Raw genomic sequence first — 27,195 nt, 5'->3', positions numbered from 1 at the left:
AATTTTGCAGATGTATCAATAATTAAGGTTACTAAACTGTTTTAGTAACTAATCAAATGGGGATTATCTGGCTGTGCCTAATCTTACCACTGAGCCCTTTAAAAAGAGAGCTTGCTTCTGCTGTCAGCATAAAAGTCCTAGAGATTCAAAGTGTGAGAGCCTTTGGGCGGGAGGGGGGCTCTCCATGGCTGGCTCTGGAACCACATGTTTACAGTGGGTGTGGTTTGAAGAAGCAAAAGGAGAAGAGAAAGTGGGGTATCACAGGATAATTCTACAAATAAAGAAGGTGCTGTTCCTGCAAAGAGGGAGTCTCTGGGCAGAGTAAACAAAGTTAAATGTATCTATCAGCATCTCATTAGATGCTGGAAATAAATACATTTGATTGATCCAAATACATCCAGGGTAAAAACTGACCTTTTTATGACCAGCATCTCTTTGTGAGACAGGTCAGGTGGTTCAGAAATTGACATTCCTCGGTTGTCTGTGACGGAGAGTAGAGTGTCAGTTCAATAGGCCCCGTCCTGGAGAGGTTTCTAGGCTGTAAACCCCTGGGACCCAGTGATGCTATGGTTTTTGCTTACTCCCAGGGAGCCCTTAAGAGAGATTTTACTTTTTGCTATCAGATGAACAAAACGTTCTGGGATTTCTGCTTCTCCTCTAGTTTATGCTTCAAAGTATGGGAAACTTGAAATCAGTCTATGATAGCAGCGGAAGGGTCATTTTGTTAGAAAGTGTGAATGACACTAATGATATCAACTCAAAAGTACTAATACTTTTATTACATTATGAATCAGTCATCCACTAAATTATCCTTTAAAGTTATCCATATTTCCAACTAATGTCAACTCTTAGGATAAAATATAGCACCCATGTTTAAAATGTAATGTATTTTTCTTGAGTTACCCCTTTTGAGTAGAAGACAGGTAATAGGGATATAGATATTTGATTATCCTTTTATTTAAAAAAATCAGCATCTACATTTCCATATTACAAAAGATGACATATTTCTCAGTTACAACTCTGACACAGTTTCAGAGAATTTCCAGGTTAAAAAAAAATAAAATCAACAAATTATTCTGAGGCTAAATGAAGATTTTAGACCTAAAGACAACATGTAGTAATATTTTACATTTAACTTTACATCATATTGTGGGGTCACTTAAATACACACAAAGGTTTACACGTAAGTGCATGAAATTCAGAGATAAGGCCAATTTCCACAAATAAAATTCCTATTATCCAGGGTCATTGGGGCGCAAGATTTCTACATACCCAGTTTTTAAGTAAGAAGGTTAACCATAAGATGGAAATCTTTTCTTTATATCGTATATGTTCTTGACTTTTTCTGCTCAGCTTAGGGGCTGGGTGGTCCACAATGGGGATATGAAAGTGGGTAGATCTGCTGACCCTGTCCTTAGTACCACAGCCTGTGATGCTTCCCAAGTGGCTTTGGTTTTGTAACCTCTTTCTTTGATATCCATTGAAGAATACATCATGCATCTTCTTGTTGTTTCTATCCTTATTGTCTTGGAAAATTGAAGAAACAATTTTTATTAAAATTATTTCTTAAAAGAAGTTTCTGAAAGTCACTGAGTGAGGGACTAGAGATGTTGTCTATGGCATTAAAATTTGGGGAACAGGTGTCTGTTATCAGCTTGACAGGTATGTCCTGGAGGATTCAATTTACTACAAGTCTAACCCTATACTAAGTGAGATGTGATTGATATACTTAATATAGATGAATGGCTTCTCTTTTTCTTTAATAATGGAAGAGGAAATATGCCAAAATCAGAGGCAGAACATCTACATTCTAATAACATATCTAGACATGGGTGCCATGAAGCAAGATCCTATTATGGAAGTGTCACCATATTGGGAGTGGAGAGATTTAAAGATCTCCATTGCCAGCTTTATCATCACCCACTAGCAGCGTGGCTTTGGGACTTACTTTCCCCTGAACTCAGCCTGTTCTATTAAGAGGGAGTACCCCTTGGTATCCACGAGGGATTGGTCCCAGGACCCCCACAGACACTAATCTATGGATGCTCAAGTCCCTTACACAAAATAGTGTAGCATTTGCACATGGATCTGCACATCCAACTCTGTACTTTAAATCATCTCTAGAATACTTACAATACCTAATACAATGTAGTGAAGTGAGTGAAGTCGCTCAGTCGTGTCCGACTCTTTGTGACCCCATGGACTGTAGCCCACCGGGCTCCTCTGTCCATGGGATTCTCCAGGCAAGAATACTGGAGTGGCTTGCCATTTCCTTCTCCAGGGGATCTTCCCGAGCCAGGGATCGAACCCAGGTCTCCTGCATTGCAGGAAGACGCTTTAACCTCTGAGCCACCAGAATACAATGTAACTGCTATATAAATAGTTGTGAATACAACGTAAATGCTTTGTAAATAGTTTGGCTTTCTGGAACTTTCTGGAATTGTTTTTTCAAATAATTTCTATCAGTCCTTGGTTGAATCCATGGATTCAGAACCTGTAGACAGGGAGAGGTCACTGCATAACTAGAAAATCTCTAAGGTCCTTAGACCTTCCAAAGCCTTAGAGCTCCCAATCAATTCCCTGAGGCATGGGGAGGGACAGGAGATTACCAGGAGGAATCTCTTCCAATAATATACAATATAGAAAGGTAATTATGATGCTCTGAAAAATGAAAGGAAAGCTATAAGTACACACTCCAAAGGGAAAGAGGAACAGAACCTGTGAATGAACTTATAAATGATCCACTGTACATGATTAAATCTTTGAAAACTATCATAAGGATTATTCTCCTCAAAACTGATACCACTGATACAATTCTTGAAATTTAAGCTCCTTAAGTCATAGTACTTAATTACACAGCCTTTTTGAACAAATGTATATGTGTACATGCAAATATTTATTCCTGAGTCAATAAGAACATCTTAAAAATATTCTAGAACTTCATTTAAATTGTATCTTTTGGGTCTGTTGATTGGAATGGAATTGGCCTGTGAATCCTTCTGTGGAGAAGTTTTTGTATATTCATTTGCGTATGGTCATCAGTTAATTTATCTTGGGATCAAGACCAGGAGTCAAAGCTATGATGGTGATGAAGATATGGAAACTCTTGCTTTGGTAGACTTGATCCAAGCTAAGTGGGACAAGAAAAAAATTAAATTGAGGGATTAAGAATACTGAATCCATGATCTACAAACTGTAAATGAAAAGTTCCCTTTAAAGAAAGACCTTTTTATGATAAGAGCATAACCCAGTAATACAGTTAGGATTCATCTGTGTTTCTCCTCTTCAACTTGATCCAGATGCCGTTACTTGGACGAAGAATGAGCTCTCCTGCTAGACCAAGTTCTTCTCTTTTTTGGTTGGATTCTACCCAAAAGTGCCTCAGGATGCAGGAAAGAATGGTCTTTTCTTCCATTATGGCAAACTTTTGACCTTCAAATTAAAGTAAATACCAACATCATTAAATAGATATAACTTAAATGTGAGAAATCAGAAGTCCAATCAGAGGAAGCAAACAATTTTATGTTTTTGCAATGGGCCCTGGGAGAATCAGAATCACTTGGGATGCTTGTTAAAAATGAAGATTCTTGAGTGCCCTTTCCTTCTCCCACCAGTACATCTGAACGGCTGGGATGGAACAGGAATTTATATTTTAGCAAAAGCCTAAACAAATCCTGGGCTCATTCAAGCCTGAGAATCATTACTCTAGATTACTTTCTTATTGAGCCTTTAATTTAATTTACTACAGAGTCACCAAATAAGCTTCAGACTCACCCATTTAAATCTGGTCTTATTATATGAATGCCTGTATTTGCATAAATGATAAAATGCTAGAGATTCTGAAGCTGAACATGTTTATAATGCTTGGTGATGTGCATTCACTTTGTTTAAGCACTTCAGCTGGCCTTAGGGTGTTTTGTGTTTTCGTTTTCCAAAATGAAGTTCTTAAAAGCAACAAACAGAAATTAAATATAACGAATCATTATACATAAGTTTTCTACCATATGAAGTATATTCTTTTTTCATCTAAAAGCTACAATATTGTCAACTTCTACCAAGGAAAGAATTATGCTTTATGTTATGGGCTAAATTGTGCCCTGATCCCCCAAATTCATAGCTTTTTTTTTTAAAGATTAATAAATCTTAAAACTCAGTATCTCAGAATATGACTGTGTCTGGAGATAGGACATTTAAAGAAGTAATTAAATTAAAACGGTCAGATGGGTGAATCCTAATCCAATCTGACTGGTATCCTTATGGAAAGGAAAGATTAGAACACACGCACAGAGGCCATGTAGGGTTGCAGGGAGAAGAGCAGCATGGATCCAGTAAGCTAAGGAGAGGCTTATTATCAATTCTGTTGTCACCTTGATCTTGGACTTCTAGCCTCCAGAATTGGGAGAAAATAAATTCCTGTGGTTTAAGCACCCAGTGTAGGTTACTTTGTTACGGCTGCACCAGAAAACTAATAAACTTTGTGACAGTCACATTTTAAAACAATAATGTGTAGCAAAGGGGAAGGAAAAGGAAGTCAGTTTTGTTAAAAGACAGTTGCCTATGGGATGCTATATCTCAAGAAATTTTTGTAAGAAAACCACTACCGCTCTGCCAACCTGAAAGGTGAAACCAGTTCTGGTGGATACAGACCTATACAGTTTCGGGGGCCCGCAGAGAAGGGCACATATGCGTATGTATGACGTCCTTTCAAATTCTCGGGAAAGAACCGTTCTGGCTTGAATTCCTCAGGATCCGGGAAGTACTTTGGATCTCTATGCAGTGCGTAGGGCACGATGATTACTTGACAGCCTTGCACGATTTTGTGACCCGCTGTCAAGAAGTAGTCAATAGGCCATGAGGATGGAGCAAGACAGACCATAAAAATAACCCACTCTCCCTGCTATTCAAATTATACAATCTTTACCAACTTCACAGTCTTCGGTAAGATTACGGGCAAAGAAAGGAACAGACGGGAAAAGGCGAAGGCTCTCCTTAATAACACAGTCCAGATATTTAAGTTTCTTCAGGTCTTCTAGGGTAACAGGACGGTCAGACTTCCCTGGTTTTAACAGAATACACAGAATAACAATCAAAGAATTATTTGAGCCTGGGAGATGGGACATTGATGAAGAGTACACATCAAAACACTGAATGTTAAATATCTACAGCTAAAGTAGAATCTCTAATATCACCCATAATCAAAATAAAATGAGATCTATTCAGTGAAAGAAACCAGACACCAACAATCACATATTTGTAGGATTCTATTTATAGGAAGTATTCTGTTGTTGAGTTGCTAAGTCATGTATGACTCTTTTGCGACCCGATGCACTGTAGCCCACCAGGCTCCTCTGTCTGTGGGATTTCCCAGGCAAGAATACTGGAAGGGGTGGCTATTTCCTTCTTCGGGGATCTTCCTGACCCAGGGATCCAACCCACATCTCCTGCATTGGCAGGTGGATTCTTTACCACTGAGCCACCTGAGAAGCCCAGGAAGTACCCAGAACAGGTAGTAAGTCCCATTAGAAACAGACTGTAAATTAGAGAATTCCAGGGGCTGAGGGAAGAGAGGAGAGTGGCCAAGTAATGAGACAGGGTTTGCTTTTGTGGTGCTGGGAATCTGAGGACATCACTGCTGGGTCAGCCTGTAGATTGCTGGCTGTGTAATAGAAATGTACATCCTAGCAGCTTAATGTGTCTTTTCTCTCATTCATGGCCAGATGCGAGGCGGGATGAAACAGGTTGCCTTGAGCCCATGACTCAGTGCTGTTGCATGTACACCTGCTTCATCTATTAAGCAGTGAGATGCCTGAGGATTGTAACATTTATCTGTGCATCACATGCCAAACACTTAGCAAATGCCTATATTCTTAACCAGGCCTTGCTAAGAAAACTGGCATTGGAAGGACCCCACATGGGAGCCTTCCTGCTCAGTGTGGTACCTTTAGAACAGATCCTACTGCATACCCTTCCTGAGCGAGAACAACTCTTGCTTCGGTGGCCATGGTGCCCACGGGGTAACCAGCGAAGGGGCTGAACATACCAAACACTTCTTCCAGCTCACTGTCCACTTTCTGCTGGACTTCTGGATACCAACCCAATAGATACAAGGACCAGTTTATTGCAGCTGCAGTTGTATCGTGGCCCTACAAATGCAAGGAAAAAATAGCTTAGCAGAGTCGTATGGTGAAGATTAGAAGAGAGAACTCCATTTTGAACTGTCTGGATCTGACAGCTGCACCGTGACTCCAGACATAATAAATTGAGGGTGCAGCATTTCCCCTCGATAAGAAACAAAACCGTCCCTTCAAAGGGGGGATTCATGCTTAGAGAGGCGTTTCAACGCCACACGAGGTTGCATATGTGGTGAGAAGGGGACAAGGTGCTCTAGACTGTTTTTAAGGGGGAAATATCTGACTTTCATGAGCCAATCTGCCAGACCTGTACTGCTCCACCTCCTAGCCTTTGTAAGGTGCTTTACCTGTGGACCTTGGAGGCCAGGAGTCTATATGTGGTTCTGAGTAACATCCTCCACGTCCAGAAGTTGATACGTCCCCTCCTGTAATACTGGCTGAGCTTTAGGCAAAATACTAAGTACTTTGCAGAAACTAACTTATTCTTCAGAAAAACTCTGTGAAACACTTGATACCACTATTTACATTTTAGAAATTAAAAACAGATCCTAAAATTGTTTACCTGAGTTCTTCAGAAAAAAAAATTATTTGGAAAATCAATAGTAATAGTATAGCTCTATGAATAAGACTTTCAGGGGGCACTAAAGACAAAATTATTCCTCTGTGGAAGTTCTTACTATTCCATTTTTGCTATGCAACACAAGTGATAATTGTCATTTTTCTTTCTCTGGGCAGAAATCTCCAAAGCACCTTCTTCCTAAAACAGCTTCTCAGTTGAATTTGTTGTTGCTGTTGTTTAGTCGCTCAGTTGTGTCTGACTCTTTGTGACCCCATGGACTGTAGCCCATCAAGTTCCTCTGTCGATGGATTTCCCAGGCAAGAACACTGAGTGTGTTGCCACTTCCTTCCTAGAGCGTCTTTCCAACCCAGGGATCGAACCTGTGTCTCCTGCATTGGCAGGAAGATTCTCTACCATGGAGCCACCAGGGAAGCCTCTAAATTGAATTGTTTGAGGCTTATTCTGCAATTTTATAAAACGTGTATTTTTGGAGTCTCTGATATTGGTGTCCTGGCCTCTTCTGCAGCCTGCAGTGCCTTCACAGACGCCACCCTGAACTCCAGACAAGATCTGGCCCCTTTCACTCAGCTGTTTACCAAAGCCACAGAAGGAAGTGCTCTTGCTAAATAATTCTTAATAACTGCTCTTGAATTTGTAAGTGGAAGCCTGATCCAAATAAGAGATGCCTGCTGAGCATAAGGAAGCTGTGACAAGGATCTGGGGTGACAGGCAGCATCTCATAAGGCTAATCAGGAGAGAGCCAGAAGGAGAACTCAGGTCTAGGAACACTCAGCCTGCTTTCCTACACTGCGCCCTCAGGAGCACGTGTGTTCCGGCGCCCTCCCCAGACGCCTGCAGGCAGGGCGGCTCGTTCCACCCAGGGGCGGCCTGCACTGAGCCATGCTAAACCACCCATGCGCTTCCTCCAGTTCCAGGATATTACCACGTGGTGCTTTTTAAAACATTTCTTCATCTTTATTTGGCTATCCATCCACTGAATGGTTCATTCTTTGTAATATTTAATAACACTAGAATTACCTTTTGTAAAAACCGCAACTTTCTTTTAATGATGTGAAGCCCAGAAATCCCTTTAGAATCCACAAACTAGTTAAATTCGCTATCAGAGGGCTCTTGCTAATCTTCTTTAGTTTGGGCAGCTCATAGCAGGAGTTCATTTGCTAGAACTTCAAAAAGGAGGTAGTGAAAAGACAGACTTGGGGGTTTCAGAGTTTTTGTTTTTTTTAAGCATGAAGCAATACAGGGAACTGAGAAATTTCTGGCTGCTTTTCTACTTGGAAAAGTCTGATGGGTTTTAGGTTATCCTGAGAAAACTGCTTTACTCACCACAAGTCAAAGGCTTTTTTCTGAAGAAGAAAGTTGATCTGATAACTTAATCAGGTTCTTTTGTAATTTCTAGTTGTAATTTAGTGACTCATCCTCAGTTATATGAGGCTATTTTAAAACGAATAAACTTTTAAAAATAATGCTAAAGATTCAAAATTTTTTTTTGGAATTTTTAAAATGATACCCAAAAATGATGTGACAAGATAAAATACCTCAAACATAAAGGTGTCGACTTCTTCTCTTATATCTTCATGACTCAGCTTGTTCCCTTGGTCATCAGTCACATTTAAAAGCAAGTCAAGAAAAGCCCTGCATTTAGTTTTGCGTGGAGGAAAGTCCTTCTCCTTGTCGTTACTCGTACCTTCTTCATGTCTCTTCATTTCATTGGCCCGTTCAGTGATGACCTGTATGATTTAAATAATATGCTCTTGTGTGGAGTTTGATATAGCCCCATAATACATTTTCCCATGAAAATATACTAGTTTCTTTCATGGATTTTTTTTTTTTCCCTAAACCTTTCCTATTCTGACTCAAGAATAACTTAGACTGTTGTGGAAAATATAGATAAAGCTTCCTGTTAACATTTTAGGACATTATTTGATAAGACTTTTAAAAACAAATTTAACATCAGACAAATTCAGCATATTCAAGTGCCATCCTTCTAACACGGAATAGACCTGGTAATCCCCTAAATGGTGCCCTAGAGATTTGAATGAGCTAATGAGAAAAAGCTTGGGTGGTGAAGAGAATGCAGTCATTATATAAGAGGCTAATTATGGATCGCTCTCATTACTGGTTGGATTGGAGAAAAGAAACAGCTAGTTCATAGGTGACATCACCTGATGTGCTTGCTGTTCCTGTTGCCTGGAAGTCTCTCTCTTCAGACACCAGTGCGGCTGGCTCCCTCCTTCTTTAAGGTCTGTCCCCTCTGCACACCATCAGAAAGACCTTCCCGGATCACTGCTACCCTGGTCTCCAGCACTATCTTCCCAACTCTATTTTTCTCCATTTCACTCACCTCCCTGACATTATATTATACTTGCTGTATAATATAATGCATACCTCAAATATAGCATCCCCATGGCAGCAAATCTTTGTTCACTGATGTTAATTGCAACCCTTCCCTGATAGCTCATTTGGTAAAGAATCCACCTGAAATGTGGGAGACCTGGGTTTGATCCCTGGGTTGGGAAGATCCCCTGGAGAAGGGAAAGGCTACCCATTCCAGTATTCTGGCCTGGAGAATGCCATGGACTGTGTAGTCCATGGGGTTGCAAAGAGTTGGACATAACTGAGTGACTTTCACTTTAACTTTCAGAGCACTGCCTGGCATTTAAGGACATTCATTAGATCTTTTCTGAGTGAATAAAAGAACTAAAGCCCATAAATTTAATTTGGTCATGTATTTCAACTTTCTCCTCCTATCAAGCAATTGACCAAACCTGCTGCTAAGTGGTCTGAATGAATGGATCCTAAGTTCTTTGGTGACAAAACACCATATTTCTCTTCATCCTTGGGGAAACCCCTAGTGCCTGGCACTCAGTATGCAATTTTCAATGTTTATTAAGTAAATAGTATCGTTCATCCAATTTGCAGTTCATTAATTATTGGCATTGATAGTAATGCATGTAATTTGAGGAAATAATTAACTATAGTTAAAAGATACAAACTGTTGGTCATTCTCCCACCACCCAGTAATGGAGATTACTCTGTCTTCCACTGTAGGCACCTTGATGTAAAACTTCATTCATCCAATGTCTCCTGCCAGTAACCACACACATAATGCTAATACACAGTTAAGATGCAATCGTGCTGTCTACTTTTTTCCATTAGTATTCACCTTTTATGAGACACAGGTTCCAGACTATGGTAATACAACATAAAAATCTTGGACTTGTAAAGATCTGGAAGTGGAGAGTGGCGATGGTTCACAACATCGTGAATGCCCTTAATGGTACGTTTTATGTTGAGTATTTTTTTTTCTTCTAATTTTATTTTATTTTTAAACTTTACATAATTGTATTAGTTTTGCCAAATATCAAAATGAATCCGCCACAGGTATACATGTGTTCCCCATCCCGAACCCTCCTCCCTCCTCCCTCCCCATACCATCCCTCTGGGCCGTCCCAGTGCACCAGCCCCAAGCATCCAGCATCGTGCATCGAACCTGGACTGGCAACTCGTTTCCTACATGAGTATGTTTTATCACAAGTAAAAAAAAAAAAATCGAGGGCTTACATTGTTGGTAAAATCATGTACAATCTTTAGGCTCTTTCTGTGTTCTCGTCCATTTTTAAACATATAGAATATAAGGTCAAGCCAGAGCCAGGGCGTCTTCATTCTTTGATGTATCGAATCACTCATCCTATAAACAGGATAAAAACACATCAGCTGACGTACTAAGAATGTGTATTTCTTGAGCCCTGATGTGATGCCCCATCTCAGCATGGGTGATTTGGGGAATGGCGATTATTCATCTTAGAGGCTATTGAGAACTCCAAGCTTTACCATCAACATGAAGGCATGGACTATCCAGGGAAGCTTAAACATTGAATGCGTTCTTGAGAGGAACGAAGAATCCATTATAAAACATTCTGACCAGATAGCCATCTGATCTCTGCTTCTTCTTCTCCAGGGAGAGTTCTTGCTCTCCCCAGGCCAAGCATGGCTCTTGCACCACAAGATCATATGAAATCTGCCTCTTTTTAATGACCACTCATTCACTTGCTCACTCCTCTGCAGTGCTAACAAAACAAATGACTTCCCTCTTCCACGGAAAAGTGCTCATCAATCCCCATCTGTCACAGAGCTGTCACGAGCCCCACCCTCAGCATTTCCAGTGAAAAGCAGAAAGACCTACACAGCCTCCTCCTTTGTGACCAGCTTAGATGCCAATTCCACGAAAGGACCTTTCACGGCCACTCAATCTGTAAAATTTATCCCTGTGTCCCCTCTCGCATCAACTTGATCTTTTCTTTCCAAGTCATTATCATAATTTATAAGTTTATAGTCACCTGCTTCAATGCCTGTCTCCCCTGTTACTATTTCATGAGCCTGTATAAAACTAGTCAGTACCTTGTGCAGTGAATGGCAGGTTAGATGATCAATAATTAATAAGATTAAGTGAAAGGAGCCATGGATTAAACATAGGATATGTTGAATCAGATTCTGGTGCTGCCTCTTAATAATCATGAGAAATTTTAAAAGTAAAGTTGATTATTTCTATTAAGAAATAATACTCAAGGGTAGAAAATATAGGAAAGGAGAATGAACCACAACAAAAATAAAGCACAATAAGAAAAAGAAGCACACATACAACAATAAACACAGCTAACATTTTGATGTAGTATCTTCTCATTTTTCCATGAAAATGTCTTTCTCTTCAACTTAGCATCATAATATAATCTCTCAGTATATAAAATAGTCATTTAAAATTACTGTGTAATCTGAATGTGCTATAATTTACACAACTCTTCCTCTACTATTGAAATACATGCTTTAATGATTAGGTTGATTTTTAGTATAATGTTTCATTTTGAAATGAAGAAAAAGATACAATATAGACAGAAGTGATTAGCAATAATTTTTAAAGCCCTAATCAATAACAGTTTTAGAAAGGATTTCATTTACCTATAAACGGCTCGAACATACTCGGAATCATCATTTCTTTGAGCACCAATGTTCTTTCCCATGGCTGTTTCTGTAAAATAGAGTGAGAAGTAACCATTCAATTCACGCACACATCTTGGGTACATTTTCCAGTGTCAGACATTTTAAAAAAAGACATTATGTCCTGTTCTGATATATTGTAGAATTCTTCTTTTCCCTTTTCTCTCGAATCTTCTGCTTCTCTTCCTCCCAGCTCCTATCCTTCCTTCCCTCTGACCTTCTGGTCGTGCTGGCTCCGTAACTGCTGGGTTTGAAGTCCTGTGAATGGCTACTGCTTCTCAGGAGGCTAATTTAGGACTAGGACTATCCAGATGAACCCCAAATCCCTTCTAAATGGCCCCCCTCCACATACACCATGAACTGTTATTTTCTATTTGGGCCATTTTCTTTACAGCCTAACTTTAAAAATAAATCAGTGAGACTTACCACAGATTATATCTAAGGTACAAAGAGTGACGTAAAAAAAGCAGTTAAACGCTTCTTGGTTAACATGCTTTTCAAGCTTAGTAACCAATATATTTGCTTGTTCATTCATGACATCTAAGAAATCCTCCAGAATTGTAAAATGGAAAGTGGGTGTTAACATTTTTCTCCTAGATCGCCATTTGTTTCCAGTACTAGAAATACAATACATGGTTACAAACAAAAAAGAAGCAACATCTGAAACAGATAAAATATAAATATAGTCAAGTCACCAAGTTCTCCTGAAATAGCTTATTCTGTAGATTCTCGATTGCTTTGATCAGAATGACAAAGACTCATGTATAGCTACAGAATGTGAACATTTTGGATATTGTTCTATATTACTAATATTTACAAGGGCATTTATTAAAAATGGAAACAATTAAAATTTTTCCTATATTTCTAAGTTCTGAGGTTCTAAAGATTAGAACTTTTCTCCCTTTTGTCAATACCATGGTCCTCAGGTGATCCACTGTTCCATGATTTACTTTAATCTCTATTATCTTTGAATTATCTAAAGTCCCCACAAGGGTCCTGTCTTTCTGGAGTCCTGTTTCTGAATCAAGAATTGAGGTCCCTATGTTTGATATACTTCTCTGGGGGGGGATGTGACTGCTTTTTCATTATATTTTCAAGATATCCCTCCTCCAAACTATCCTTTGCTTTACTCCATTCATTGTTCTTGGAACACTAGTGATTATCAGTATTGAATACAGTGCCTGGATATTACCATATACCCAGGACTCCTGTCAATCAAAGGCCGATTGTTAACTAGACTCTTCCTTGTGCCTGCTCCCATAATTCTCGAGAGCTCAGTCTTGTTATTGGAAGAATACTTTGGGTCAGTTCCTGAAATAACAAGTTACCCAGAGAAGAAACTGTTTCTATAAGACAGCTTTACAAATTTCCACTGACATACCTTGTAAGAAGTCCTAGTCCAAGCCACGGTTCTAAGAACTTGTACATATAGGATTTTTCAATGTGCTTTGAACTGCTTAAAATTACCTCAAAAAGAGAAAAAAAAAAAGAGAGATATAGACATCAAAACGATATCAATTACAAGAACATCTGGCTAGAACACAACTACTTTTTAAAACAAGATTTCATAATTGTTATTTCTCTGTGATTCATTTTTATTCCTGTGCCTCAAAGAAATTCAATTAAGAGTTTTGAACATATAACTGTCATTCAGTCTTGAGGACTAAGTGGAATTGAAAGAAAACACCCAAGATGATTCCTGGTTTCTGCCACCAACTAGGAACTGAATAGAGAATTGACTGAGGGAGATGGGGGGAGGCAGGTGAATGTGGAGAATGACCACATCTAATGAGATTCCCACACCATCAAACAGACAGTGGAATATGGACCATATTTGCCACGTACTCACTTCCACAGTTTCTGCGTTATAAAGGGCCACGAGAGGCACAGGCCCGAGCCAGAGTTTCAGCAGTGGCAGGTGTCGGCATTCTTCAGTGAAATCAATTATCTGCTGAAAAAAATCTAGGAGAAATATTTAACCTTAAAATCAATCAAGACAAGAATTCTGTCAAATAAGGATCTACTGTACAGCGCAGGAAACTCTACTTAAAACTCTGTAATGACCTGTATGAGAAAAGAATCTAAAAAAGGAGATATATATATATATAAACACACACACACATATATATGTATAACTGATTCACTTTGTTGTATACCTGAAACTAATGTAACATTGTGAATCAACTCTACTCCAATACTTTTTTAAAAAAAAGACAAGAATTTTGTAATAAGTTCCTTATGTTATTTTAGATTCCACAGAGAAGTGAGATCACATCACACTTATCTTCTTTGTCGGACATTTCATTTAGCATTCAAGGCCTCAAGTTTCATCCATGTTTTTACAAATGGCAATATTTCTTTCTTTTCATGACTGAGTAATATTGCTGTGTGTGTGTGTGTGTGTCACATTTTCTTTATCCATTCATCCAGGGATGGACGCTTGGGTTGCTTCATGCTGATGCACCGCCTGCCTCAGTCTGATCTGACAGAGGAGACAGGGAAGTCTGAATCTGTGGTTTGAAGGTATCAGGTCCAATAGCAAGTAGCTGCTGAGGAAGACAAGTGCAGACACAGAAGCAAAAGCAAGAGGCTACTAGAGTTCAAGAGGCTCATGGGAAGACAGCCACAAAATGTAAGGCACAGCCTCCATGTGAGACGAGATGCCGAGGACAGGAACTATTTCACAGAATATTCTGAAATCCCCAGTTTTGTTGAGCTCAACACTGGGCACAAAGCAGGGCCTGGATAAATGGATGATTGACAATCTTAAAGAACTCATTCGAACCAAGTTTGGACAGTGCAATAGAAACCACATGCATTAAATTGAATCCTTAAAATTACTCTGTAATACTACAAAGTGAAAATGAAGTCGCTCAGTCGTGTCCGACTCTTTGGGACCCCATGGACTATAGCCCACCAGGTTCCTCCATCCATGGGATTTTCCAGGCAAGAATACTGGAGTGGGTTGCCATTTCCTTCTCCAGGAGATCTTCCCAAACCAGGGATTGAACCCGGGTCTCCCAAATTGTAGGCAGACGCTTTACCATCTGAGCCACCACCAAGGAAGCCTGTGATACAGCGAGTTTATAATATTAAACAAAAAAGTTATGTAAAAATATAGACCTTCCCATCCCCACTAAAGAAACAGTATGCTTAAGGAGTCTCATGTTCTTTTTGAGAATTTTTCTAATTGAAATCTCCACTGAATAAGACCTATTTTAAAACAAACTGCGAGTTGTCTTTGGAATTACTTTCTGAGTGAAGAGAATGACAGTGTACTGCCTTTTATAAAGGACCATTTTAATCTGCCATATAAATACTGGATTTTGGCATCAGGCAAACCTTGGCTCAATTTCCAGCTTTGGAACCAAGTTGTTTGATTTTGGGAAGTTGTTTAAAACTCTAAGTTAGAGTGGTTTCTTTTTTTCTTAAGCATGTACTTATATTTTAACATAACTTTTTTGTTTAATATTATAAAGCCTTAGGATAGAAAGGGAAGTCAGCTCAGCTTTTAAGTATTAGGGACTTTTCTCGTAGCTTAGATGGTAAAGAATCTGTTTGCAATGCAGGAGACTTGGGTTCAATCCTGGGTGGGAAAGATACCCTGGAGAAGGGAAGGGCTACCCACTCCAGTATTCTTGCCTAGAGAATCCCAACGACAGAGGAGCCTGGTGGGCTACAGTCCATGGGGTCACAAAGAGTCGGACACGACTGAGCAACTAACACCTTCAAGATGACTTTACAAATGTGGTTTTGATATAAGTAAATGTGTTGTTGGATCACTTGTGATGTTAGTCACTTTGATGTTTGGGTGGTGAAAAGTCTACTTGGATTTCTTCTGCCCTAAAATATGTTCAGTATTTTGGTAAACACTCTCCCACAAGGCCTCGTGGTATTCTTGTGAGTTTAAGATGACAGTACTGTTTTGCTTGGGAAAACAAAGGAAAATAATCCTTCGAGCATTGCAGTTAATCTTCAGCCTGTAAAACCACTAGCATTTACAATTAATTGGAGGGGGAATGGGGTTCTGGTCCCTGACTTAAAGCATGTCATATTGAGCAAATCTTTTCAGCTCTGGGTAATTCAATTTATACCCCTATGAAATAAAGTACATGTGTTCTCAGTTGTGTTTGACTCTTTGCGACCCCACGGACTGTAGCCCACTAGGCTCATCTGTCCATGGGATTTTTTTCCAGGCAAGCATACTAGCGTGGGTTGCCATTTCCTCCTCCAGGGGATCTTCCCAACCCAGGGATCAAACCCCAGTCCCTTTGAACCCATTTCTTGGGTCTCCTGCATTGGCAGGCAGATTCTTTACTACTGGCGCCACCTGGGAAGCCCTGAAAATAAAGTGCTCATATCTGTTAATAATTCATCCTCCCTAATGGAGGACTCCAAATCTCAGATACTTCTGAGACTTTTCTAGCTTTTTAAAGCGATCTTTTCCATCAACAAAACAATATAAATCTCTCTCTTCAAAAAGACGATCTCAATAAAAATAAATTCACTCTTAAATAAGAATTTTGAAACTTCCTGCGTGAGTTTTCAAGAAGGCCTGGCCTTAAGTTTTGTTATTACATAACCTCCTTAAAAGGGCTAAAATATTAAAGTCAAGAAGGAATCAAAGTTGTGGTCAAGTCTTGTGATGTCTGGATAGGGAAGAACCTCAAGTGCCTTTTGAGAGAGAGAGAGAGACAGAGATTTTTGTGTTCTAAGGGATTTATCTTGTTCCAGGTGGTGCCAGTGGTAAAGAACCCACCTGCTAATGCAGGAGATGTAAGGGACCTCGGTTCCATTCCTGGGTTGGGAAGATCCCCTGGAGAAGGGCATGGCCACCCACTCCAGTATTCTTGCTTGGAGAATCCCATGGACAGAAGGCTACCGCCCATGGGGCCACAAAGAGTGGAACACCTCTGAAGCTACTTAGCACGCAGGCACAGGGAAGTTTCTGCCCTTAAAGGCTTTAAAAGCCCAGACAGAAGCAAAGGCAGCAGTGTTTTGAGGTGCAGGAGCAGCTACGAGGTGGAAAAAGCAGCAGCAGAAAAGCAGGACAAGAGCTTAGAAATAAGCTTGCGATCTGTGCTGCACAGGCAGAAAAAGTTCATTTGGACCAGATGCAACCGCAATGTTGCCAGGTGTCATAGGGAACCTGGATAGAATTGGGAACCCGTCTTCTAATGAGTGGGTGACAAATTCTCTCTCTCCCGGCGTCGGCAGGCCGGGCACTTCGGTGTCCAGACTACATGCACGAGGGCCGCCAGGCGGCGCGTGCTGGAAGCCCGGGCCCTCGGATGGGGTCGCGGCCGGCGCCCTTACCTCTTGCGTCGGGCTTCATCATCAGCGCGTGTCCCACCAAGGGGTAGGGGTCCCCAATGGTCGGGACGGGACGCATCTGACGCCATTTCCGCGCATAGCTCGCCACCATCTTCAGGAGGTTCAGGGTGAGGGTGGCGCCTGCTAGGGAGACGGCGCACAGCCCGCTCCAGAGCAGCAGCTTCGGCCCGACGCTCAGCAACCACGGCGCCAGCATCGCGCCCGCGGGGCCGCTGTGCACCGGGGCCGAGACCGTGGGGACCGCAGGGCGGGATGCTGCGGGCGGCCGGCGCTGTCCAGCCCCCCGAGGTCAAGTGCGCGGGCGCTGGGAGGAGTTCGTGGCCTGCGGGCGGTCGGAGCCGAGCCGCAGGAAGGGGCGCGCCGGGCCAGGTCACTTCCCCCCTCTGGCCGGTGGAGGGGATGAGCACCCGCCTGGCTCCCACTCTGGTCTCCGAGCCGACGACGCCCGGCCGGGCTTGTTACGACGGGTCAAAGCCTTCGTAACGCGCACCGGCCTCTGTTGTGCTTCTAGCGGAAAACGAAAGTTCGGAAAGCGGCTTGAGCGCTCAATAGGCTGCGCGGGTGTAAACGGAGGCAAGTTAGTGGGTGGAGACTGGAGGATAATGAAGGTGGAGTGGAAGCAAGCGGTTTAGTGATGGAGAGGCGTCCAGGGGCTGGGGGCTGCGTGGGTTATACCCAGCAGCTGCTGGGTCCCGGACAACTTCAGGGTACAGCGAGCTGGATGTTTTAAAATGGAAAAAAAAAAAAGCATCTGGTTTGAAGCTCAACCTCTGGAGCTCATTTTTCGCTCCCGGCTGGGTATCTAACCTCGCTCCTTTGCACTCCGCTAGGACCGGCTGCCAGCCCGGATGGAGATGGGTTGCTTCTTGGCTTCCACGTTAGGGTCACCCGGGCAGCTACCTACTTTGACGCTGAGTAGCCTTAGGGGCACGACCTTCGGGGCACCAGTTATCAGGCTGCATTGGGCTGCTGATTGCGACACAGGTGGGTTGAGTAATCCAAGCTGTGATCCAAGTATTTTTCAGAGTATTTTTCAGAATATTTTTCGGGACCAAGAAAAGTTAGCACCCCAAGAGAACAAGACAAGGGCGGGGGTGGGGTGAGGATGGAGGTGGGGGTCTCTGAAAGCGGTGAAGGTAAGAGATGCTGGGAGAGGAGGGTTTGATAAGGAGACAGCAGTTGGGGAGCACGCTGAAAAGGGAAAGACGACACACCGCGGAGCCCGCACAGGGAAAAAGTAAGGACAGTGAGAAGGACCCTCCGGTTCTGCCCAGGGCCTGAGTTCTCTGACTCTCAATTCCTCCCTTTTCTCCAGGTGCCCAGTCCTGATTTTCCTTTCCTTTTCTACTCTTGATACTTCCTCGAAAAGGGGCTGAGAGGGGAGTGTTCCTCTCCTAGCAGAAGGTCCCTAAATTGTAGAACCAAGGAAGATGAAGTATTGAGAATACCCTGCATTTTTTTCTTTTTTAAATTATGAAAGTATGATAACACATTTACAGGAGACGTGAGAAATAAAGAACAGTTACATTCAGTTCCACTATATATTAAAATTACTCTTAAAGTAGATAAATTAAGATTTTTACTTGGAGTTTCAATATCAAAAATTAGACGAATTAAGATTTTTAGTTGGAAAAAAAAAGATTTTTAGTTGGAATTTCAATATCAAACTCTAAAAATTAATAGAATAGGCTGAAAAGTAGAAGGATATAGTAGACCTGAAAAGCACTATGAACCAGTTCAACATAATTAAGATTTATACAATTTTCACGCAACAGCAGGATGCAAAGAGAATATCCTGCATTTTTACTTTGCATAATTGGATTAGTTTTTCCAGCAGCTATTGTATAGTTTGCTCACAGCCACCAGCAGAGGAAACCTAAGACTTTTCTCTAACTGGATTTCAAGTCATCAACATATACTGACATAGAACAATGTTTGTGAAATATTAAGTGAAAAAAATAAGCAAGTCGCAGAACCAAGTATTTAACCTAAATGCCCTCTTTGGGAGACCTTTTTTCTTTAATTTAAAATTTATTTATTTTAATTAGAGGCTAATTACTTTACAATATTGTATTGGTTTTGCCATACATCAACATGAATCCGCCACGGGTGTACACGTGTTCCCAATCCTGAACCCCCCTCCCACCTCCCTCCCCATACCATCCCTCTGGGTCATCCCAGTACACCAGCCCTTTGTTTTTCTTTCTCTCTACCGCTAGACTGATATCTGGAAAGAAAAATACTGAGCAACTTGATCATTTGGGAATGGAGAAGAAACTTGAACTTTTATGTGATTCATGTCTATATTGTTTACTTTAAGACTTTAAAAAAGTGTATCTGTGCAACATCTGTTAGTATATCTTCCTGGACTTCGATTTCCTCCTCTCTAAAGGATCAAGGATAGAACTTGCTGGTGGCCCTGTGACTAAGACTCTGCACTTCTACTTGGTCGGGAACTAAGATGCCACATGACTAACATCTCTCCAAAAAATGGATCAAGGCTGAACTACAAGGTCAGTTATACATATAAAAGTACAGGGTTTGTATATATCTGACTCTCTGCTAATCTCTGTGGACAAAACAAGAACTGTAACATACAAGCGCTGCCCTCGGAAGTGGAGAAACAGGGTGATCCCAGGAGCAGCAAATGTGAGCCAAGAAATGCCCCCACTCACGGGAGGATATGAGGGATTCAAAAGGCAGTGGAGGGGCTCCTGTTTGCACACAGATCAACTCATAGTGACAAGAGCAAGGTAATTTGACTGGCGGCATGGAGCAAGCTGAAATAGAGCTTGACTGCCAGGCTTAAACTTTTATTTCTATTTTGAAGACAATGGTGAGTGAGGAAGAGGCACTGAAGTTTTTGTTTTTTTTTAAAGGGGCAACACAATAAAAGCCTTCTATTTTGTTCCCTTTCATCTTTCCTATGGTTTCCTTGTTACCAGATGGGACCTTCTCATGCTGCCTTGGAATACTGAAATTTCAGATGAAACCAGTCAAATGGCCAGGCCTGCAAGAAATGTACAGCACCATCCTTTCTCTCCGGGTGACAGAGTGCACAGTGAGTCCACCATAAAGTGGAAGGATCCTCTGTGTAGGGAACAGTGCTCTGCCAAGGTCAAGACTATCAGCCTTTGTAACCATGTTGATTGTCAGCCTTGCGGAATGAATCTGACTGCTTGGGAAGGTGTGAACCTTCCCTCCTGAAGATTCATTCTAGAGTAAAGGTTGAATTCCTTCTCACTTGGAAGGTCTTTGCCACTCTCTCCAGCAAGTGCTTTTGACAGTTAAAGTGGTAGGCCAGAATATGTTATAAACTACAGAAGGGCTTTGTAAACGTTGACACTTGGATTTACTTAAATTTTCTGTCACTTGGAATGGTTCCCAATATGAAAAAGGTATTTTAGACTGAAAAACAAATTCTGACTGGATACAGAACTATGGTATCTATATACTCACACACATGAAACCATCAGTGTAAATTCCTATCATCTTCAATTCCTCTCCCTGTATTCTCTCCTGAAGCCTCTGCAGTCACAGTTTTGCCTTGACCATTCTCCTAGCACAGATCTTGTCAAGATCACCAATATCTTCCATGTTTGTTTTTTTTTTTTTTTTTTAAGTCACTCAGGTGTGTCTGACTCTTTGCAACCCATGGGCTATACAGTCCATGGAATTCTCTAGGCCAGAATACTGGAGTGGGTAGCCTTTCCTTCTCCAGGGGATCTTCCCAAACTAGGGATGGAACCCAGGTCTCTCACATTGCAGGCAGATTCTTTTTTTTTTTGCTGTTGTTTATTTTTTTTTCAAGCTGTGGGTCTTTTTTTTTTTTAATTTTTTTAACTTTACAATATTGTATTGGTTTTGCCATATATCAACATGAATCCGCCACAGGTATACACGTGTTCCCCATCCCGAACCCTCCTCCCTCCTCCCTCCCCATACCATCCCTCTGGGTCGTCCCAGTGCACCAGCCCCAAGCATCCAGTATCGTGCTTTGGACCTGGACTGGCGACTCTTTTAGCTGAGTCAAAAGGGAAGTCACAAGGGAAGAATACTGGAGTGGGTAGCCTATCCCTTCTCTAGGGGATCTTCCCGACCCAGGAACTGAACTAGGGTCTTACAAACTGAGCTATGAGGGAAGCCCTATCTTCCATGTAGCTAAACCTTTAAGTCATTTCTCAGACCCTATCTAAATTGACTTATCAACAGCATTCAACATATGTGAGTGCTTATTACTTTCTTGAACCCCTGCCTCGTTTGAGGATTCCATATTCTCTGGACTGTTTTCTCCCTCACCGGTCATTCTTTCTGCTTTGCTCGTTTCTCTTCGCACAACATACCACTAGATGTTAAAATACCTAGAGCTTGAACTCTTTTTCTCTGCTTTTCCATTCTCCACTCTCTTGTTTAGCTCATCCATTTCAGTACTTAATTTATGTATTATATATATATATCTGGGGTATACATATCTGTATCTATATGTATCTGTATGTATATATATTCCCCCAGTCTGAACCTCCTCTTTATCTCCACTTAGACATCTAATAGGCATCAAACAAACACATCCCAACATGCTTCCAAATCTGCTTCTCTTGAATTCTTTCTGATTTTGGTAAATGTCAACATCATCTTTCCAAGTATTAAACCAAAGCCTTGGGGTCAACCTGGATTCTTTTTTTTGTTGTTGTTACCCTCTTCATCCAATCCAACAGCAAATCCTATTGGTTCAAATTTGAGAACACACCCAAAGTCCCTGACTTGTCACCAGCTGCCCCTCTGTCATCTAATCTGAAACATCATCTCACATCAGATTACATCACTCTGTCCTCAAAATTCTCCGGTGGCTTCTGGTTTCAGGTAACTTATAACTCCCACCGCCAAAAAAGAATCTTAATCCCTTGCCCCTGTTACTTTACTGATCTCATCTCTTATTATTTACCCCCTTGCTAAGTCCATCCCGTGTCCCACCAGCCTTTTTACTGCTCTCTAGATCTCCAGGTATGCTCCTGTTTTAGGCTGTGTGTTTTCCCCTCTGTCTAGAATTTTTTTTTTCATCTCTATATGACTTCTCATTTTCTTTGAGTCTTTGCTCAAATACTCTTTGCAATAAAGCCTTTCCTGATTATTATCTAAACTTGCAACTCTTTCCATCCTGTCACATGGCCATATGTTATGTTTCTTCATCACATTTATTATTATCTGACCTTATATTTCTATTGATTTGTTTATACTTTTTGTCCTCCATGAGAATATAAGTTCTGTTAGGGCAAAGTCTTTGTCTTGTTCAGCTCAATGTTCCAGAATCTTACATGAAGAAGGTGCTTGATAAATATTTGATGAAGTAATAAATCCAGGATGATGGTCACACAGTCACACACATGCTTAGTGCATGTATTCACAGTAATATATGAAAGTATATTATTTAGGAATATGCCTTTTTAATCTAGCAGTATATAACTATCTTGACTTTTGTCTCATTCTATTATTAATGCCATTAAAATCCTAGTCATTAATAGATATTACTCCCTCCTTTAGAAAAGTTGGTACAATCTGCCAGGTTGACTAATAATCACATTGTTCTAGTCATTGTGCTGACTTTCTTTTACATTTTTTTTACAGGCACTTTATATGCATAGACTATACTGCTCTGATAGAAAAGAAGACATGGCCATTTGAGATCTGAGAATATCTGAATCCAAGGATTTCAGTCACTATTAAAGGAAAACAACGGTAGGTAGGGGGAAAAGGAAGCAAAAGATAAAGGACCCTAGAGGCTTGCCTCCAACTGATACTGCTCCTGCACTGTCTCTGTTCAATTTTCTATGTTAATATCAGGTCAGGACATGTGCTCTGAAGAAAAATATGGCAAGTCTAGAGGACAGAGGGTGGATAGAGCTGCTGTTGAGACCGAGGGGTCTGGGAAGGTTTTCTGCAGAAGTGACCATTTAAGCAGAGATCAGATTGTGTTAAAATGAGGAAGATGCTGCTGCAAACACTTCCCACCAGTAGATGAGCACTTCTGTCGTTAATAGTAAAGAGGAAACCATTTGCAATATGGTTTAAGTACATTTATATTCAGCTTTTACACAAGCAATCAATTTGGGATACTTTTATTGTATTTGAAATAGACTGCCTGAATTTGAGCATGAAAACTAGTAAAAACAAAACTGGCTTGAGACACTTAGCCATTGACTTTCCTCTAAGTCAGGACAATGACTAGAACAATCTGAATATGAGTCAACCTAGCATACTGTACCAATTTTTCTATCTTCTAAAGAGGGAGTAATATCTATTAGTGACTATGATTTTGATGGCATTAATAACAGAATGAGACAAAAATGTCAAGACATAGTTATATACTGCTAGATAAAAATGCTTTTTTCCTAAATAATATACTTCCATATGTTACTGTGTGAATACACACATTAAGCACGTGGATGTCTGTGTATAATTGATAAAAGGATGGATTATAAACACATACTAGATTCGTCTGAGTAAAACCTAAAGAATCTGTATAGGAATGCTTCCGATAAAGGAGGAGGTTGGTAATTTTGACTCATATTCTCTTAACAATGCAAAGTGTTCAAAATTAAATTGTTTATTTGTTTGCGTTTCTCTCGGGCAGTCTAACATCTCAGACTGTCAGATACATAACATAATACTTCTTCCATTTCAAGTGATAAATGGTGCGCTGAGGCTTTCAGTGCTCCAGAAGGGTTGTAGTTCTGATGACGTCACATCAGGAGGCCACTTGGAATCTCTTTCTTAAAGTCAGTGTTGTCCTCTGGAAAGATTTAGGTGGATACTGTGAGCCTGAAATACCAAGCAAAATTCTCATTCAAATGTTTTTACAAATCCCAGCTCTCAAAAGGGTCATGTTTGTATGTTCCATGCAGATGATATATATTTTTTTAATTAAAAAAATTGTAATGTCATTTTTACACAAATCAGGGAACAGTCATAGGGAGAAACTGCCATTTGGGGTGCTGAGAAGAAGGAGGGGTGCTCCCCTTAACTGGGCCTGGATCCTGGCTGTGAGTTGTCCCAGATAACTGTCAGCTACCTTAAGAAGTCCTTCCCACTATTTGCCTCTCATTTCTTTTTTTTCTTTTTTCCTGCTACAGAGCAAATGCTGGTTAAGTTTATATCCCTGCTGCTTTTGGATCTGGGAACAAAGCTAAGCAGAAACCACATGCCTGCTCATCAGAGAGAAAACACATCGTTAGAAATACAGGATCACCTCTCTTATGTACCTTTCATTGCTTTAAAAAAAATCATATTACTACTTTATTTTACTTTAATTTTATTTTGGCTGTGCCTTGTCTCAGTTGCAGCATGTGGGATCTAGTTCCCTGACCAGGGATCGAACCTGGGCCCCTTGCATTGGGAGCATGGAACTTAGCCAATGGACCACCAGGGAAGTCTCCCTTCCATTACTTCTATAGACATGAAAGAGGGCTCCAACCAGCAATAATAATAGTTGTCAGAAAGTTATTGGTAAGAGAATACAGTAACTTAGTATTTGGTGAAAAAGTAAGAGTGTAGATTTTAAACAAATTCAGAGTTCGGTTTCCCCTTCCTAAACTCTCTTCCTGTGTGCTATTCTACTTTTCCACTTAGCACACTTTGGTCAACATTTCCAAAACCAAACTCATCTAAACTCCTCAGTACCATCTGCAGCTATCTGCAGAGATCACATTCATCAACCCTCACTCTCCTGTCTCTCAAGTACCATGGCTTCCTTTAACAGAAAGAACTATTGTCACTGAAGACGAAAGCAAACACTGCTGGGGAATGTATAAGGAAAACAGCAACAAAAAGGCCTGGCAGCTTAGAGCTATGAGCATAGCAAGGGAAATTTCAAACGAATACAGAAATCTTTAACATCACTATGCTGGGCTGATGTAAACAGTGATAAGCCTAGAATGTCCCAATGCTTGAATTATACTAGATTTATTTTAAAATGATACTATATTAAGTATTTCCCTTAAAACAGCAAATTGTCCTCTATGTTTCAGATTATTTATAATAAAAATGGTTCATAATTTTTGAGCGAACAATGTATCCCTGACATCTGGCTAGGTCCTTTCCATACGTTTTTCCAATAATTATTCTATCTAGTCTATTATAAAAGAACTAAGATCCAGAGAGGTTGTTATTGCCTTTGTTTACCTGCTAAATTGTGTCTGACTCTTTTGTGAGCCCATGGACTGTAGCCCACTAGGTTCCTCTGTTTATGGGATTTTCCCAGGTGAGAATACTGGAGTGGGTTGCCATTTCCTCCTCGTGGGGATCTTTCCATGCAGAATCGAACCTGCCTCTCTTGCATCTCCTGCATTGGCAGGTAGATTCTTTACCACTGAGCCACCAAGGAAGCCCCTCAGGAGAGGCCGAGGCTCTCTTAAAGTGCTCAGCCAATAGGTACTAGAGTTAGGCATTTGATTCCATAGTGACACACCTCACGACAACACTATGTGGTGGTGGTGGTTTAGTCACTGAGTCATGACAGATACTTCGTGAGCCCACCAGGCTCCTCTGTCCATGCGACTTTCCAGGCAAGGGTACTGGAGTGGGTTGCCATATCCCTTTTCCAGGGGACGATGCTATGTTACCTCCTTAAATAAAAATGCTGGTAATGGTTTTGAAAATTAAAATATCATTGGCCTGAGTTCAGGCTAGAAATGTCATTCTTTAAATGGCATGCTGCTGCTGCTGCTAAGTCACTTCAGTTGTGTCAGACTTTGTGTGACCCCATAGACGGCAGTCCACCAGGCTCCCCCGTCCATGGGATTCTCCAAGCAAGAATACTGGATTAAATGGCATACTAGCTGAGAATAAGTATTTATCTATAAAACTCTAAATCATAAAATAACTGGAATATTTGTATTATTACTTTTGTGAAGCATTTTTATAATTAGATCTTCAAAGAGAATCTAAAAGTATTGAGTTTCATTTAGAAGAAAAGTGTAGAAACTCTACAACAGAGAAAGACCTTGATTTCTCTTAAGACTCATAAGACAGCATTTTCTTTTTTACGTGGGTGAGGCCCTAAGTTATTCAGAATCTTTGGGCATTTTCTGTTTTAAGATTATGAAAATTAATAAAAGGAAACCTCAGCCAAAGTTGGGGGCAGAAGGCCAGTAGAGGGTGCTCTCTGGCCTGCTTACCACTCACCTTCAAAAATCCCAATAGTAAGACAGCTGGTAAAGAATGCCTGCAATGCAAGAGACCCAGTTCAATTCCTGGGTTGGGAAGATCCCCTGGAGAAGGGATAAGCTACCCACTCCAGTATTCTTGGGCTTCCCTGGTGCCTCAGACAATAAAGAATCTGCCTGCAATGCGGGAGACCTGGGTTTTTTCCCTGAGTTGGGAAGATCCCTGGGAGAAGGTCATGGCAATCCACTCCTGGAGAACCCCACAGACAGAGGAGCCTGGTGGGCTACAGTCCTTGGAGTCGCAAAGAGTCAGACACGACTGAGTGACTAAGCTCAGCACAACAGAAAGAAACTATCTTGGTCTTCCAAACAAGCAGCCCAGCCACATCCTACCCCAGCAGGAAGAGGGAAGACTTCCTTGTTGCCTAGCAACAAGCCCAGCCAATGGGAAACCCAGCAGATCAGCCAATGAGAAGCCATCATTACTTAAACCTTTCCTTTCCTCCAATGAACTTTCCTTTTTCCTTTGCTTATGACTTCCTTTCCTTGGCCTGCCTTCCTTTTATAAAAGCTATCCATGCCCTGCAACTCCTCAGAGTATCTGTTTGCCAGATGAGATGCTACTGGATTCATGAACTGTTTAAAAAAAAAACAAGTTATATCTTCAAATGTACTCAGAAGATTTTTGTTTTTTAACCAACAGTAGAGAAGTGCTTGTCTTTGTATTTTGCTCTTCATAAAAATTCCTGAGATACAACCAAAGACTACAAACACTTGGTCAAAATTATCCTCTCAAGGTAGATAATCTTGAAAACTTGAAACTTCACATATGACATCGTTTTGTTTGTATATGGAAAACACTGACCTGTTAAAAAACCTTGACCTGTCCACATGTGCCCAGCAAATTCCATCAGTGTTAATGAACCTTTTCGAGGTGTATCTGACTGTTAGAAGAAAAATAAAATGAAGGGTGAGTTTTATTGTTTTGAATATTTTTAAG

The 27,195-nt window shown here is 40.8% G+C and overlaps 3 protein-coding genes across 13 annotated transcripts in view; 1 reads left to right on the top strand and 2 right to left on the bottom strand.

Annotated features, from left to right (window-relative positions):
* Positions 1 to 14,543, top strand: part of MTNR1A (melatonin receptor 1A) — a 157,931-nt gene extending 143,388 nt beyond the window's left edge. The window contains exon 3 of the transcript XR_015156143.1: positions 14,134 to 14,543. The gene's annotated coding sequence lies outside the window, so the exon portion shown is untranslated. The remainder of the gene's footprint in view (positions 1 to 14,133) is intronic.
* CYP4V2 (cytochrome P450 family 4 subfamily V member 2) lies at positions 936 to 17,602 on the bottom strand. 6 transcript variants are annotated; one of them, XM_086380138.1, is made up of 12 exons: positions 17,020 to 17,602; positions 13,553 to 13,665; positions 13,085 to 13,170; positions 12,130 to 12,320; positions 11,665 to 11,734; positions 10,273 to 10,399; positions 8,247 to 8,438; positions 6,041 to 6,143; positions 4,922 to 5,056; positions 4,648 to 4,827; positions 3,226 to 3,432; positions 936 to 3,130 (listed from the first exon to the last, which is right to left on the bottom strand). In XM_086380138.1, the coding sequence occupies exons 1-11, from the start codon at positions 17,231 to 17,233 to the stop codon at positions 3,260 to 3,262; spliced, it is 1,584 nt and encodes a 527-aa protein (XP_086236264.1). In that variant the 5' UTR covers positions 17,234 to 17,602; the 3' UTR covers positions 936 to 3,130; positions 3,226 to 3,259. The 6 variants fall into 6 exon arrangements, with proteins under 6 accessions (XP_086236264.1, XP_086236266.1, XP_086236263.1 ...); XM_086380140.1 differs by having other exon boundaries at positions 12,130 to 12,363; positions 17,020 to 17,332; XM_086380137.1 differs by having other exon boundaries at positions 936 to 3,432.
* A 6,020-nt stretch (positions 17,603 to 23,622) lies between these two features.
* Positions 23,623 to 27,195, bottom strand: part of FAM149A (family with sequence similarity 149 member A) — a 41,889-nt gene continuing 38,316 nt past the window's right edge. For 4 of the 6 annotated variants that reach the window (XM_086380127.1, XM_086380128.1, XM_086380130.1 and 1 more), the window contains one exon: positions 23,623 to 23,853. In XM_086380127.1, the coding sequence (XP_086236253.1) occupies positions 23,812 to 23,853 (42 nt within the window). In that variant the 3' untranslated portion in view covers positions 23,623 to 23,811. Of the gene's footprint in view, positions 23,854 to 27,060; positions 27,140 to 27,195 lie in introns of all 6 variants that reach the window. The other 2 variants (XM_086380126.1, XM_086380129.1) reach the window with 1 other exon arrangement.

Source organism: Bos grunniens, chromosome 27 (genome assembly GCF_055505025.1).
Source record: "Bos grunniens cultivar Pamir isolate PY7600 chromosome 27, Bosgru_T2T1.0, whole genome shotgun sequence".
NCBI classification, from domain to species: domain Eukaryota; kingdom Metazoa; phylum Chordata; class Mammalia; order Artiodactyla; family Bovidae; genus Bos; species Bos grunniens.
This window is presented reverse-complemented; position numbering and strand designations above follow the sequence as displayed.